This window comes from Schistocerca americana, chromosome 11 (genome assembly GCF_021461395.2).
Source record: "Schistocerca americana isolate TAMUIC-IGC-003095 chromosome 11, iqSchAmer2.1, whole genome shotgun sequence".
Taxonomy (NCBI): domain Eukaryota; kingdom Metazoa; phylum Arthropoda; class Insecta; order Orthoptera; family Acrididae; genus Schistocerca; species Schistocerca americana.
In genome coordinates, this window is record NC_060129.1 from 90077724 (window position 1) to 90093112 (window position 15389).

The following is a 15389-nucleotide window of genomic DNA, read 5'->3' on the forward strand; positions in this document are numbered from 1 at the left end:
GATTAGCCGCGACAGCAGCTAAAACATCTACTTGGGCATCATCATTTGTTGCAGGTCATGGTTCACGTTTCACATGTGGCTGAACACTTTCGTTAAATAACGTAGGCTAACTATCCGGCGAACGGTCCGGACACTTGGATAATTTCGTCCAGGATACCGAGCAGGATTCATAGCACACGCCCATTTGGCATTTTGATCACAATAGCCATATATCAACAAGATATCGACCATTTCCGCAATTCGTAAACGGTCCATTTTGAGATGGGTAATGCGTGACGAAGCAAATACCGTCCGCACTGGCGGAATGTTACGTGATACCACGTACTTGTACGTTTGTGACTATTACAGCCTCATCTATCACAAAACGAAAAAAGTCGTCCACCTAAAACATTGATATTTCTTTATGTACTACACTAATATGTAATAAAAGATGTAGGTTCCTATTTAAAAATACGCAGTTGATATCCGTTTGACCTATGGCAGCACCATCTAACGGGCCAACCATAGCGCCATCTGGTTTCCCCAGTTCAAGCTAGATGAGTATCTCTCTTTGTAGTGTTTCCGTTTGATGCTTATTTCGTGAGATATTTGGCCTGATCACTATCGATGGACCACCCTGTATATCCCTATCGCATGTCTGTTGGTCATGCATTAAAACCAGCAGATGTTCCTAAGCACCTCCACATTTGTGAATGTCCATTCACTGAGATAACAATGAATGGCTTGGACATGGATCTTTCCTTTATGCCTGATGGAGACTAATTTCAGCTGAAAGTTACGTCAACTAACAGAATCACAGGTCCTGGGTAGCAGAGAGTCAGCAGAACTTCCACGAAACACCTTTGCACGATCATAAGGTTGGATTTTGGTGTGCAATGTCTGCACGCAGCATTACTGGTTTCACCTTCTTCAATCAGCTGTTGACTTTGGCCTATCACATTGCCAACATTTTGGAGCTATTTGTGGAAGCTTTAATGGAGTTACTTCCAAGAAGATGGAGCAACTGGTCATACAGCAAGCCGAACCTTTGATCACAGATACACAATTTCATGATTCACAGTTGTTAGCCTAGGTCAGCCTGGTTGGGGCCCTACCTGGCCACCTTTGTCACCTGATCTGTCAGTGTGTTATTACACTGCACGAGAGCCCTCAAGAGCAGAGACAATCACAACAACCCTCACAGTCATCAAGAACTGCAGCAGAACACTCCAGATGAGACTGCAGCAATTCAAGCATCCAACCTTCGATCCGCCTTCAGCATCCTACCGACCAGGGCCCAAAAGCATCAAGAGATGAATGGTGGTCATTTTCAACAGCTGATATAGTCATCTTAGTGCTGCATTTACTTTGTTGTATTGCTTTGTACTATAGAACTCTAATCTCTGGCTGCTTTTATTTGACCCCACCTTCTAATAAATTGTGTGTGTATGTGTGTCCACCTTAGATTACGGTACATGGAAAGAGCAAAGCTATACAAGGCAGTAAGCTAGTAACCTTTCTATCTGAGGCAGAAAATATAATGTTATCTTTTGTAACTGCAGTATAAGTATTTGTATTAGTGTTAATATTAGTAACAAATGTCAGTAGTAACATAGTAGTAACAGTAGTAGTTGTAGATTCTAGAGAAAATTCATGGTGATGCAGTATTAATAGAGGCTTTCAATAGTTGTAAGAGTTATATTGTTTATTACTGCAATTACAGTATCAGTTCTCATTGTGGTGTTAATAGCAATATGTAAAATGAAATAGCAAAATTAGGCAAGATGATTTGAAATAACGAATGCCACTATGTAGAGCACCACATCGATATCCATATGAATGTTGGAGCATACTAGTAGACAGAAATAAGGATAGTGAAAATCTTATATTGTAGACATACCATATTATAATGTTCAAAATAAGAAAGAAATAAGAGTTATTACAAGCTTGACATATTTGAGGTACCTAGTAGTTTCCCGAGAGCATGGCAGATGATGTCCTGAGGTGGTACTGTATACCAAAACCAGTAACCAGTAGACTAAATGAAAACTGCTACTAAGGACTAAAACATAAACACTCTTCGGCCAGAACATTATAATCACCTATGTAATACCTGATATGTCCACCTTTGCAACGGATAGCAGCAGTGACGCATCATGATCTGGAAGGGAATTGGCGCCACACTGCCCACACAAGGCACCTAATTCCCAATAATTCCTCACGAGGGGAATGAGCTGTTACGCCACGTCGAGGCACATCCCAGATGTGTTCGATCGCATTCCCATCTGGTGAGTTGTGGGACCAGCACATTAATTGAAACTCGCCACTCTGTTCCTCGAAATACTCCATCACTTCCATTCCTTGTGATATGGTGCATTACCTGGTTGAAAAACGCCACTGCCATCGGGAAACATGATCCTCATGAAGAGGAGTATGTGGTCTGAAACAAGTGTATATTACTTGTTGGCCATCATGGTGCCTAGAACAATCTCTACTGGACCTATGTATGTCAAGGTGAATTTCCCTAGAGCACATTGGAAAAAGCGCCAGTTTCTCTCGGTCCCACAGCATAGGTGTCCAGGAGCTGCTAATGTGCCCATTTTAGTCATAGTTGCTGATGTCATGATGTTAACATTAACAAATGTATGGGTTGTCAGCTGCAGAGGCACACTGTTAGGAGTCTTGAGGGCACTGTGTGTTCAGACACACTTGTAGCCTGCACCGTCTGTCGCGTTCTACCAGTCTGCCCGGCCTACAACATTCGAGAATGTAATGAGGGATGGCCACCCAACCCCATGACGTCTGGACATAGTTTCACCTTGGTTTCGCCATATGTCGAAGGCAATCACCACAGCGCTCCTCGAACACTCAACAAATCATGCATTCCGAAATGCTCGTGATAAGCGTTCAGGTCATCATAAAATTCCCTCCTTCAAACTGGGACATACAGCATACCTTCCCCATCTACAGATGGACAGCACATTTGCTGATCCTACATCGACTGTGCATGCGTCTGACTAGCAGTCATTCCTCGTGAAGTGACGCTGCTATTGCCAGTACACATTTAATCGATGATAGGCAGGTGATCATAATGTTCTGGCTAATGAGTCTGTTATTTATAAATTGCAATGATCGCTCTTCCACCCAACAGGGTATTGCAAAAATGACATAAATATATAAATAAACCAATAAATGAATCTCTGAACCATGGTGCAGGATAACACATTGCTGATAAAAGACCATTATTTGGTCTCAGATGGTAGGCACAGTTGTAAAGGGATCACTGTGAGCCCAGTATGCAATATGGCATTCTTCCCTTGTCTTGACCAGACGTGATAGACTGTAACCTTGACAACGATAATGCCTGCCCTCGTGGTCATGTGCAACTCAACTGTAACATCTAAATGCCCCAAAATCTTATTGCTGCACAATTATACCAGCCACGCAACTGGAGATCAAGAGTGGAGCAGCTTCCAAATTATGTCAGTTGCAGGTAACACATGCGTAGAAAGTGTCTCTGTATCCTTCACAAGTATCACACAACATCTGACACTGTTCATGGGCATTATATAAACGTGCTGTGGTGTCTGGTCTACCTGTCATGGAGATTTGAGACCCTGATCAGTTACACTGCAGCTGATGGTGCGTTTGTGTAAGAAGCCAGAATGACATCTCACCGTTTTTTCGATATGCTTCAATTTATCTGTCACACATCGCATTATTAATTCTGAAACAGTGACTTGTAACAGTACACTTGTTTCAATCGGTGTCTTCACTCTTCTTTGGATTCACAGACTGAATAGCGTTCAGTTTTGAATTTGAATGTGACACCTTTTATTTCACAGATAAGAGAGACATCAGCAACTACCGACCTGTTTCACAGCTTCTATCATTTACCTACATTTTTGAGAAGGCGATGTATTGTAGAAGATTATCACATCTTGGCAACAATAATATTGTCACCAAATCACAGTTTGCCTTTCAGAAGGGGTGCTCTACTGAGAATGCCATTTAAATGTTCACACACCAGATAGTACAAGCATTAAATAACAAAACAGCACCGGTGGGTATTTTCTGTGACCTATCCGAGGCATTTTATGGTGTAAATAATAATATACTGCTAGATAAATTTTGTAGGGTTGATGGTGTAGTCAACCAATGCATCTTATCACATCTAACCAAAAGGTTTCAAAAAGCTGTATTTAGTAGTAACTCAACCAACAGAATTCAGGGACATAATTCTGACTGGGTTGAAGTCACATATGGGGTTTCCCAAGGCTCAATCTTAGGTCTACTACTGTTTCTCATATATGTTAATGATCTACCATCTAATGTACAGCAAGCAGAATTAGTTCTTTTTGCAGATGAGAACAGTATTGTTATCACTCTCAGTACTCATACAGAACTGGAAGAAATGTAAACAAAGTTCTCAAAAGTATCATTGTTTGGTTTTCTGCAAATTGTCTCACCCTGAATTTCACAAAGACACATTATATACAGTTCTGCACCTCTGGGGGTACTGCATCTGTGATAAGTGTAACACATGGTGGTGAAGTAATACATAAGGTGGAAACTTTTAAAATTCTTAGGTGTCCATATTGATGAGAATTTTAATTGGAAAAACATAAATTTGGGAACTGCTAAAAAAACTTTGTTTCGCTACATTTTTACTTAGAATCATAGCAAATTTTGAAAAGAGATGAATCAGTAAGTTGACATATTTTGCTTCTTTTCATTCAGCAATGTCATATGGAATAATGTTCTGGGGTGATTCGTCTTTAAGAAAGAAGGTCTTCATTGCCCAAAAACGAGTTGTAACAATAATATGTGGCGCTCACGCACGATCGTCTTGTAGCCATCTGATTAAGGAGTTGGGCCTACTGACTACCGCTTCACAGTATATTTATTCCCTCATGAAACTTGTTGTAAACAATCTACTACAGTTCAAAAGGAACCATGAAGTACATGATCACAATAATAGAAGAAAAAATTACATTCATTACTGAACATTAAGGTTTTCTTTAGGTTGCCATTAAGGTTTGAACAAAAAATTTTGACCACTTACCCTGTGATATAAAATGTCTAACAGACAGTATGGTAAAATTTGGAAATAAACTGAAAAAGTTTCTGCTTGAGAACTCCTTCTACTCTGTAGAAGACTTTCTATGTTTGTAATATGTAAAAAGTTATGGATGGGAACTGATAACTCAATCTGTATTTCTTGTTACCATTTTGGGGGAAAAGAATAGTAATTGTATGGTGATGTTAAGAGTAGAAATAGATGTATAAATTAACTGGCAATTTTCATCTAAAATGACTCATTCGACCACATGACGATCTATCGTGCAATTTTATGCAAGGAACATAAAAGTAAGCAACAAGCGTTTCTTTCTATTCACCATAAGTGGGCGAAATTCACTTAAACATCTGAAAATTCGGTAACTGTCTTCTATCGTACCTCATTCGTTTCATATTATGCAACATTTATCAACGACATTGTGCCTTGTAGACATACTGTATTTGGCTATTTTGTCACCTCCTTGTGAGGCATTAAAATACCAACATACAGAAAAAACTCGCAGAGGAGCCATTACTCGGCAATGGCGTACGAGCACTCTTTTTTAAGGCTCATGGAGGTCTAACAACTTGATGGAACAGTAAAGTGACAAGAATTAATCCCTACATGTTATATGTGTACTTCTAGTATTCATAGATCAACTTTTTCATTATACCATAAATACCTTACGCCTCAGTTGTCTTTGATAGCGAGTAGCGAGCGGCGAGACGGAAATGACGTCCCTTGTGACGGTAGTCTTCTTGGCAAAGGAGCAGTTCGGCGCTGTCGAGTTTCTCTCGCTGTACACAGACATGGAGGTCGACCCCAGTTTTCGGCGCGGCATTCGCCTCACCCAGTGGTGACCCCCGATGCAGCCCCCTTGCTGTCTGCCGTTTACCCAGGGGGCGACGCGATGCCTGGGGTGGCTGGCGACTTAAGGCCGGTTCCCACTAGGGCTGCCGCGCGTCAAAACCGCGCGTCAGCGGCGTGGTTGCCATGGAAATGGCGTTAGCGGCAAGGCGCGGCAGGCTCTGCGTCGCGGTTTGACCATGTCGAACCGCTTCCGCAACCCCGTGCCGCGCTCCAGGTGCGCGCCGCCAATCATAGAACGCGCTGAGCGTGACATCAGGTACGGACCCCCGGGCCACACGAACTTTCGCCGAACCGCTGGCGCGGACGCGGCGGCAGCTATGAAATACTTATCATCCGATTCCAAGGAAACTATTCGGTAGAAAAATTTGATTCTTGGGCATGTTACAGCCTGATATCTTCTCTCGATAAAGGACCGAATTTCTTTTCGTTATTCGTCGTGGTTACTTGCTGTATCGCATTTACGTAAACCTTTACACGAAATTTGAATGAGTGTGCAGAGGTAAACACGCATTGCGTGGACTTTGCGTACAGTTCGTTTTAGGTAATACATTATTGCGTATGAAATTTAGTCAACATATCGAAATTGTTTTCAAAGCTGAGAGCAGAACGATAGCTATCACCGTTCTCGAGATATTGGATGATATGTCGGCGGACGGGCTGTGCGGTGACCGCGCGCGGGTCGCTCGCGACGCGACCGATACTTCGTCCTTCTCGTCGTAAACCATGTGGTTGTATCAACTGCAAATTTCGCAAACGGTTCAAGAAATCGAAACGTGTTTTTTTGCAAACGATAACTTGTAAAAACTCATGTATTTCGTCGCATGATAAATATCCAAAATCTGTTTAACTACCAAGATATGAAAGAAACTACAGTTTTTTCGGAAGGGATAGATTAATTTTTTTAAACAGCATTTAATAGCATGTGTAATGAGAAGTTAAACCGAGACTAATTTGCTGGTATGTCATAAGATGTAATTTGCTAATTACCTACAGCTATTGATTATTTCCTTTGGACGTAACAAACGTTTTTTTCTTTATCCAATGTACTTTATTGGTTCAAGACGCGTTTCGCCTTTTACTTTAAGGCATCTTCGGTGGAATCTAGAATGATTCAGTTTTGTTTTGATATGTGATACTTGCAGATTATAAAACAGTTCACATCTATTTTTACGTGAATAACTGATTACTCTGAACGGAATGGACAGTGTCTTGAAAGGAGGATATAAGATGAACATCAACAAAAGCAAATCGAGGATAATGGAATGTAGTCGAATTAAGTCGGGTGATGCTGATGGAATTAGATTAGGAAATGAGACACTTAAGGTAGTAAAGGAGTTTTGCTATTTGGGGAGCAAAATAACTGACGATGGTCGAAGTAGAGAGGATATAAAAGTAGACTGGCAATGGCAAGGAAACCGTTTCTAAAGAAGAAAAATTTGTTAACATCGAGTATAGATTTAAATGTCAGGAAGTCGTTTCTGAAAGTACTTGTATGGAGTGTAGCCATGTATGGAAGTGAAACTTGGACGATAAATAGTTTAGACAAGAAGAGAATAGAAGCTTTCGAAATGTGGTGCTACAGAAGAATGCTGAAGATTAGATGGGTAGATCACATAACTAATGAGGAGATATTGAATAGAATTGGGGAGAAGAGAAGTTTGTGGGACAACTTGACTAGAAGAAGGGATCGGTTGGTAGGACATGTTCTGAGACATCGAGGGATCACCAATTTAGTATTGGAGGGCAGCGTGGAGGGTAAAACTCGTAGAGGGAGACCAACAGATAAATACACTAAGCAGATTCAGAAGGATGTAGGCTGCAGTAGGTACTGAGAGATGAAGAAGCTTGCACAGGATGGAGTAGCATGGAGAGCTGCATCAAACCAGTATCAGGACTGAAGACCACAACAACAACAACTGATTACTTACAGTGAATCGAGGTTTTGGCGGACATCTACGTTTCCCCTGACCTGGTCACATGCTGGAGGTTGAACTAAAACTTAGATTATGGAACATAAGCACATTTTCATGTTCGCTCTTTTTTCTTCTGTCACTTGCTGTAGACATTTTACCGAAAACACTGATTTGAAGTCATAACTACAGTGTGTTCACCTCATGTCCCTTCCAGTTTGGTTTGTTTATGTGCATGTTGCCAATCTAAAGAATTATATGCTGAAAACTAATGTTTGTTTATTTCTGTCCTCCTTATATCTTTATGTGTGTGTGGCTAGCCAGTGATAGTTATTGAAAGTTGAAAGAGAATGCAGTAGTTGTCAGACAGTGGTTGAAAGATTTGGTGTTCAGCTGATTTCAGTTCTGGTTTAAATGTTTCGTAGAGAAGTGCATGGAATAGTAAATTCACTGCTTACATTAATCGATAAAACAGCAGAATAGCATTTCAACAGATGATTATTATCAGAATACTATCACCCAACCCCTTTGTCCTCACTCTTTGACGCCTCATGATATGTCCTGTCAACGTACCCCTCTTGTAGTCAAAGTTGTGCCGTAATTTCCTCTTCCTCTTCCTGCTCTAATTCCGTTCCTCTTCTTTAGTTACACGATCCTCATATCTAATCTTCAGCATTCTTATTGATCACCACATTTTGAAAGCGTCCATTGTCTTCTTGACAGAACTGTTCATAGCCCACGTTTCACTTACATACAAGGCTGCACTCCACACAAATACCTTTGTAAAATTGTACCCAATCATTAGAATTTATATTCGATGTGAACAAAGTTTCTTTTTCAGAACGCTTTTGTTGCTATTCACAGTCTTCATTTTATATCCTCTCTACTTCTGCCTTCTCAATTACTGCTTCCCTTGCAAGTCATTAAAGTCTTAGAAATGCAGTTTCGTTTCTGTACAAGTTGTAGATAATCTTGTGGCCCTATGTTTTAGAGCTTCAAAGAATGTTTTAATTAAGATTGTCAAAATCTTTCTCTAAACATGCAAATGCTATAAACACAGTTTCGCAGTTCTTCAGTGTGTCTACTTAACTAAGTGGTAGGATCAGTATTGCCTTGCGTGTTCAGACATTTCACAGGAATCTAACATTGTGCTTATGTTAGTTTGTACAATCCCTCCCCTCTCCTCTCTACATATTCTTTCCACTTTCTAGCCTTCTCTTATTTGCTTAGTTCTGGCTTGCCAGATGAGTCCTTGGCAGTTGCTTCTCCTTTGACCAAAGTTTTCTTTGTTCTTCCTCATTTTCATTCCCCTGTTTTCCAAGTGCAAAATCGCGTTGCAATTTTGGATTTTCTGTCAACGTCATGTTTAGACATTTCTATTTCCCATGGCCTACTTTATTTGCTGCATTTTTATATATTTCCCTCGTGTCAAATTTAATATATCACGTTTTATCTAACGATTTCTACTGTACCTTCTTCCCGTTCACATACTCTGCTGCATTCACCACTTTTTTCTCTCAAAGATATCCATTCGTATTCTAGCGGATTCCTTTCTCTGTTTCAGTCAGTTGTTGCATTACGGTAACTTTAAGATTATCGATAAACTGTGGGTCTTGACTTATTCAAGTTCCATTTCCTTAATTTGCTACCGTTTACTGTCTCTTTAGTTGTAAACCACAGCTCGTAACCAATAAATTATTGTAGGTTTGCGTCTGCACCAGGAAATATCTTATAATTTAAAATCTGGTTTCGAAAACTTTGTTCCAAGTATGTATTATTCTTTCATGATTCTTAAGCAAGGTGCTGGCGATGATTACATTATGCTCTGTGCTAAATTCTCTCAGGTGGCTTCCACTTTCATCCCTTCCCCCAAGCCTTTGTGTTTTTAGTGCTTTCCTGTACCTGCTACCGTATCACATTTTAAATTTTTGTCTTGCTTAACTATCTGAATAATCTCTTTTATCGTACATTGTTTCAATATGTTAGGGGATAGTGAACAATCATGAACGGTAGTCATGACATCTGTTTATGTTGAAATGAGAAAACACGAATAATGAAATATGTGAAAGAGTACATTGTACAGAAAATGAAAAATTGGTATGTCTTCACCCAACTTCGTCTTTCCTTCATGTAGGTGTAAGATATCGTTATTCAAACACACCGGTCGTTTCGGTGGGTCCCAGTCCGTACCTCAGTGGCTGTCCGTCATTGGCTACCGCTAGCGTCTGCCGCTTCCAGGTGGGAACGCCAATTCCGCGAGCCGCCGCGTCAACGCGGAAAACGCTTGCCGCTGCCGTTGCCGCACGCCGCGCTGCCGCGCTGTAGTGGGAACCGGCCTTTAGGCTGTCGTCATCGTGGCCCCAGGGCGGAAATGGAGCCATTCCCCATGTGCTATCGCGTTACGAGAGCGTTGCGGTCCCTGTGTTGTTTTGGGCCATCAGTAATGTTGCACAACATCATATCACTGGCATAATTCATCCCCTTCTTGATTTATATCCCATTTCTTCGTGTTCTGGGTTTATTTTCGCATCATTCTGACAGACCACAGCGACGAAAGAACCCAAAGAGATTTTTAGATACCTATCTCCTATTTCTTCCCCCTATAGTCGGATTCCTGTCTCCTAAGCGGGTAGGGAGTCAAAAATTTAAAAAAAATCGAGTTTTCGAAAATATGTCTGTTTTGTAATCTTTCTGAAAAGTTTGATGTATAAAACATATATATTTCAGTGATTATAAGGCACGCTATCTGGTCTTGTGTGTACCCAGAGTAAGCGCTACACCCCTTACCACAGACGTCTGCTGTCATACATACGTGTATTTCGCTGTGTAAAATTCGAATGTTTATATTTGCGCCAGAGATGGTCATACGTGTAACAAAAGACTATTGACATACAAGAAACGTGTTGATGGCGGCACCCAAACCCCAATGAAAGCTTTAATGAATGTGCATGGAAAAGATTGCCAAAAACCAATTTTTGTGTGGAAGAGATGTACTTGCTGTTGGTGTTTATGATGCAGTTTCCTTTTTTTATGATAGTGTGTAAAGCCGGATATGTATTTTAGAGAAAATGGGAATCAAGGGCAAAGTGAACTGCATCAAAGCTTTATATGCAATAAACACAGAACGTGTAGTGAAAGAACATAAATCATTTTTGGAAGTCATAAATTCGGAATGAGTGAATCATAGGAGTGTGGAAAAGACGAAAACTGATTTACAAACTGGAAAAAAAACCTCTTTATGGTGCTGGACAGTTCTAAAAGATGCCAAATGCAGCCAGAAGCTTTAATGGCCATTTTCTGCAAAACACAAATCTTTGTTCTCAGGTACATGTAACACCCAAAATAAATATGCCATTCCTTTTCCAACGTGGTATCCTTATTAAACACAAACTCCTTAATGCAAAACTCTAGAATTTTCCATCTCTATTAAAAACTGTGGTAAAGTTTGACATAATTAATTATAAAATTTGAGTTTTTTCTAAACATGAAGTTTAAAATGTAACAGGTCATTCATTTTCTTGAAATTGAAATAAATTCTAGAATTTCATATACCTTTATGTATGGATTGTATACTGCAAAGTTCATCGAAGAATCTCTCTTACTTATGAAGAAAAGTGTACCTATAGCAAAAAATGCAACCAAGAGTAAGTGAAAAAATTATAAAATTTCACATGTAAAAATAATTTATTTACCTATGTTTTTGAACTTCCACTGCTATGATTGTGAATCCTGGTCATGCAGACAAAAATTCTATGAATTCATTTGTAAAAATATAGACAGTAGAATTTAGTATCTTCTGGTGCCTCTTCTGCTCCAAGTCGGTCCGTTTGACGTCCAACCCCCCTTAACATACGAGCTACAAACACCATCTCATGACGGTAGTACCACATTAAGTGCATTTAAGGGTTACTGTCATTCAAATTTCTTAGTGATTTATGCTGTTGTATATTGAAATTATGTTGACCAATGGGTGTTGTAAGCACAGTTGTTGAGCTTTGTACGCATCTTATATTTATTTTGTACCAAATACTGTGTAATATGCTAGGCTACAGGTATGAGAAAATGAGGAGAAGGAAGAAGTATGATTACCTGAATGCTGTCATTCGTCTTACGTGGGCCACTACTGTCGTTGGCAGTGTGTGTTCTATTATCTGTGTGTGGACAGTACCTCAGATGTACAGTCTGTGGTAATCTGACCACTGGATTCGATGTGAAAACCCTTTTTGAGGCAGTGTTCCTCCTGTGCAGCACGCCAAGCGCTGGAGAGAGCAGGACCGGCCCCTCCTCGCAGCCGCACAGTGGCCACAGCGACGACGGCCGGAGCCCAGCCACAGCTGTGCCCCCCACCTCTCCCCAGACGACTCCGCAGCCTGATGACGTCGCCATCTCTCTCCTGCGGTGAGTTCAGTCACTTTACGTGTAGACTGTCCACAATCACAGAGAGACATGTTGGGCAATTAGCCAAGTGATAAAGTCAAGAAATCGAATGTCGCTATTTTACGTTTTTGACGAAGCAGAAGTTGTAGGTCTAGTATAAAGTTCTTCCTTTCATTAATTGTGGCGTTCGACGAGGCAAGGATATAAGGGGATCTATACACCCTTCTACAGGTTTGTTGCATGACTCGTTTTCAGTTCCTAACACAGCTGACTTGCGTAAGATAACACTAAATATTTCCCCAAAAATAACGACTTTGCTGGTGTGTTGGGAGCAATTTCAGTTTTCAGCGAAATCTCTGCCTAGTAACCTCGCAGAAAGCCCTAAGATATTCTGGTAATACATTAAGCACACTAGTGGAAAGAAGCAGTCAATAACCTTCACTGAGTGATAACAATGGTGAAGTCACTGGTGACAGTGCCACAAAAGCAGTTATTGTTCATAGTTTTCCGAAACGTCTTGACCAAATAAGAAGAAATAAATCTTGAAAGTCTTTTCGGGTTTGCTGCCGGATCCTAAAATCAACTTGACTCGATATTTCGGCGATCCAACTGTTCGCCATCTTCAGGAAATGCTGCTTCTGCTGATGAGTCCCGCTGAGAACAGTTCTCAGCGGGACTCATCAGCAGAAGCAGTGTTTTCCTAAAGATGGCGACCAGCTGGATCGCCGAAATATCGAGTCAAGTTGATTTTAGGATCCGGCAGCAAACCCGAAAAGACTTTCAAGACTTATTACGCCGGGAAAGCCTACGTAGTCACAAGAAGAAATAAATATTCCTGAATTCCTATCAAGAATAACTTCAAAGTGAGACACATAGAAGCAGATATCCTCGGTGTAGCAAAGTAGCTTAAATCACTTAATAAAGGCAGGGCCTCCAATCCAGATTGTATATCTGTCAGATTCCTATCAGAATATGCTGTCACAAAAGTTCCATATTTAGCAATTACATACATCAGCTCGCTCACAGAAAGATCCGCACCTAAAGACTGGAAAATTTTTCTTGTCACACCAATACCCAAAAGGGGAAATACGAGTAATACGCTGAATTACTGGCTCATATCACTAACGTCGATTTACAGTAGGGTTTTGGAACATATGCTGTGTCTGAACATTATGAATTACCTCGAAGAAAACGATTTATTGACACATTATCATCAAGGGCTTAAAAAAATATCGTTCGTGTGGAACATAACTAGGTCTTTATACTTGTGAAGTCATGAGTGCTATCGACAGGGGATGTCAAAATGATTCCATATTTTTAGATTTACAGAAGCCTTTCGACACATTTCCTCAAAAGCGTCTCCAAGCTAAACTGCTTGCTTATTGAATATTGCCTCAGTTGCGCGACTGGATTCGTGATTTACTGTCAGAAACACATCGAGTAAAACAGATGTAATATTCGGCGTTCCCCAAGGAATTGTTACAGGCCCTCTATCGTTCCTGGTCTATATTAGTGGCAATTGACCCTGAACAAAGAAAAGTATGAAGTTATTCACACGAGCACTAAAAGAAATCCACAAAATTTCGATTACGCGATACATGTCACGAACCTGAAGGCTGTAAATTCAATTAAATACTTAGGGACTACAATTACAAATGACCTACACTGGACCGATCACGTAGATATTGTTGTGGGTAGAGCAAACGAAAGACTGCGAATCATTGGCAGAACACTTAAAAGGTGGAACACGTCTGCTAAAGAGGCTGCTTACACCACTCTTGTCCATCCTATTTTGGAGTACTGCTGTGCGATATGGGATCCGTATCAGGTGGGACTGACGGATGACACCAAAAAAGTTTAAAAAAGCGCAGCTCATTTTTTATTACGCGAAGTAGTGGAGATAGTGCCACGGACATGATACAAGAATTGGATTGACAATCTTTAAAACAAACGCGATTTTCATTGCGACGGGATCCTATCATTAAATTCAACTACCAGTTTCCTTCCTCCGATTGCGAAAACATTCTGTTGGCACCCACCTAAATAGGGAGAAATGATCATCACGATAAAATAAGAGATCTCGCACAGAAAAATTTAAGTACTCAATGTTCCCGCACCTCGTTTAAGAGCGGAACGGTAGAGACACAGCTTGGTGGTGGTTCATTGAACCCTCCGCCAGGCGCTTTATTGTGAGTAATGTCGTAGACGTAGACGTACATGGTTTCCTATCTCATGAATTACCCATGTAGGGAAGAACCCTTCACTTGCATTTCCACGATTATTCTCCTAACGGCATAATGAGAAATTCTCTCACAGGGTGTGTGGTAACACCGTAGCTGGGGGAGTCAAATGAGCTGAGATCCGTAGCTTATCCTACTACGAGAGACGTATGTGACAACGTCTATTGGCAGTTTTTGGAAATCATTCGTGGCAACATGAGCTTCTACGAAAGTGGAAGTCGGACTTGTCTGTGTCCAAGTGATGAAGGAGGCCATTTTGGATCAATAAAAATCAGGACAATCCTATTGTGTGGGCATGGTTGAGTGGAGATGGACACAGTAGCCATATGTCGCCAGCTGTAAAACCTTCTGTAGCTCAGGGAGTTTTACAGGCGAAGTGACAGAAGTTTCAGCGTAAATTCGTCATCACTTCACTTTTCTTCTTTGAAATCATTGATCTATAGTGGTAGTCACCGATGTTTTACATTCGCTTTGTGAAATAGAAACCCTATCTGATAGTGAACTGATATTGTTGCAAGACACAGTTCAGTTGATGCCTGAATTCAACAGGCCCAAAAGTGGCAATTCAGAGTATTCAATGTGCCTTTACAATTAATCAGAGCAGAATCCAACAAGTTATTGGGCAATAGAGGAGTGTGTACCTATTCAGGAGAAAACACGGAACCCTACCAGGTATTTTAACAATGACAATGGGATCAGTAATGTTTCAGTGGACTTAAGAAAACTTATTCTCTCCCACTGATTCAAGGATTTCGGGCTTTAATTACCTATTATGGTCAGCCACAGATGTGGCCAAATCATTTACTCGAGTGGTCCACAAATTGAGCAAATACTTCTCAGAATACTTTTCCCAGTCTAAAAGCTTTATGCACACAGGCAGTCAACAAAACTTCATCCATGGGTCTGATAATATAGAAAGCTGCAGAGAATGTACGCTGAAATTTTATAAGATTG

The 15389-nt window shown here is 40.6% G+C and overlaps 1 protein-coding gene across 1 annotated transcript in view; it reads left to right on the forward strand.

The window, feature by feature from the left end:
- LOC124553286 (ankyrin-2-like) overlaps positions 1–15389 on the forward strand; it is a 102404-nt gene that overhangs the window by 78798 nt on the left and 8217 nt on the right. Inside the window, exon 4 of the mRNA XM_047127168.1 lies at positions 12067–12216. Coding sequence (XP_046983124.1) covers positions 12067–12216 — 150 coding nt within the window. The remainder of the gene's footprint in view (positions 1–12066; positions 12217–15389) is intronic.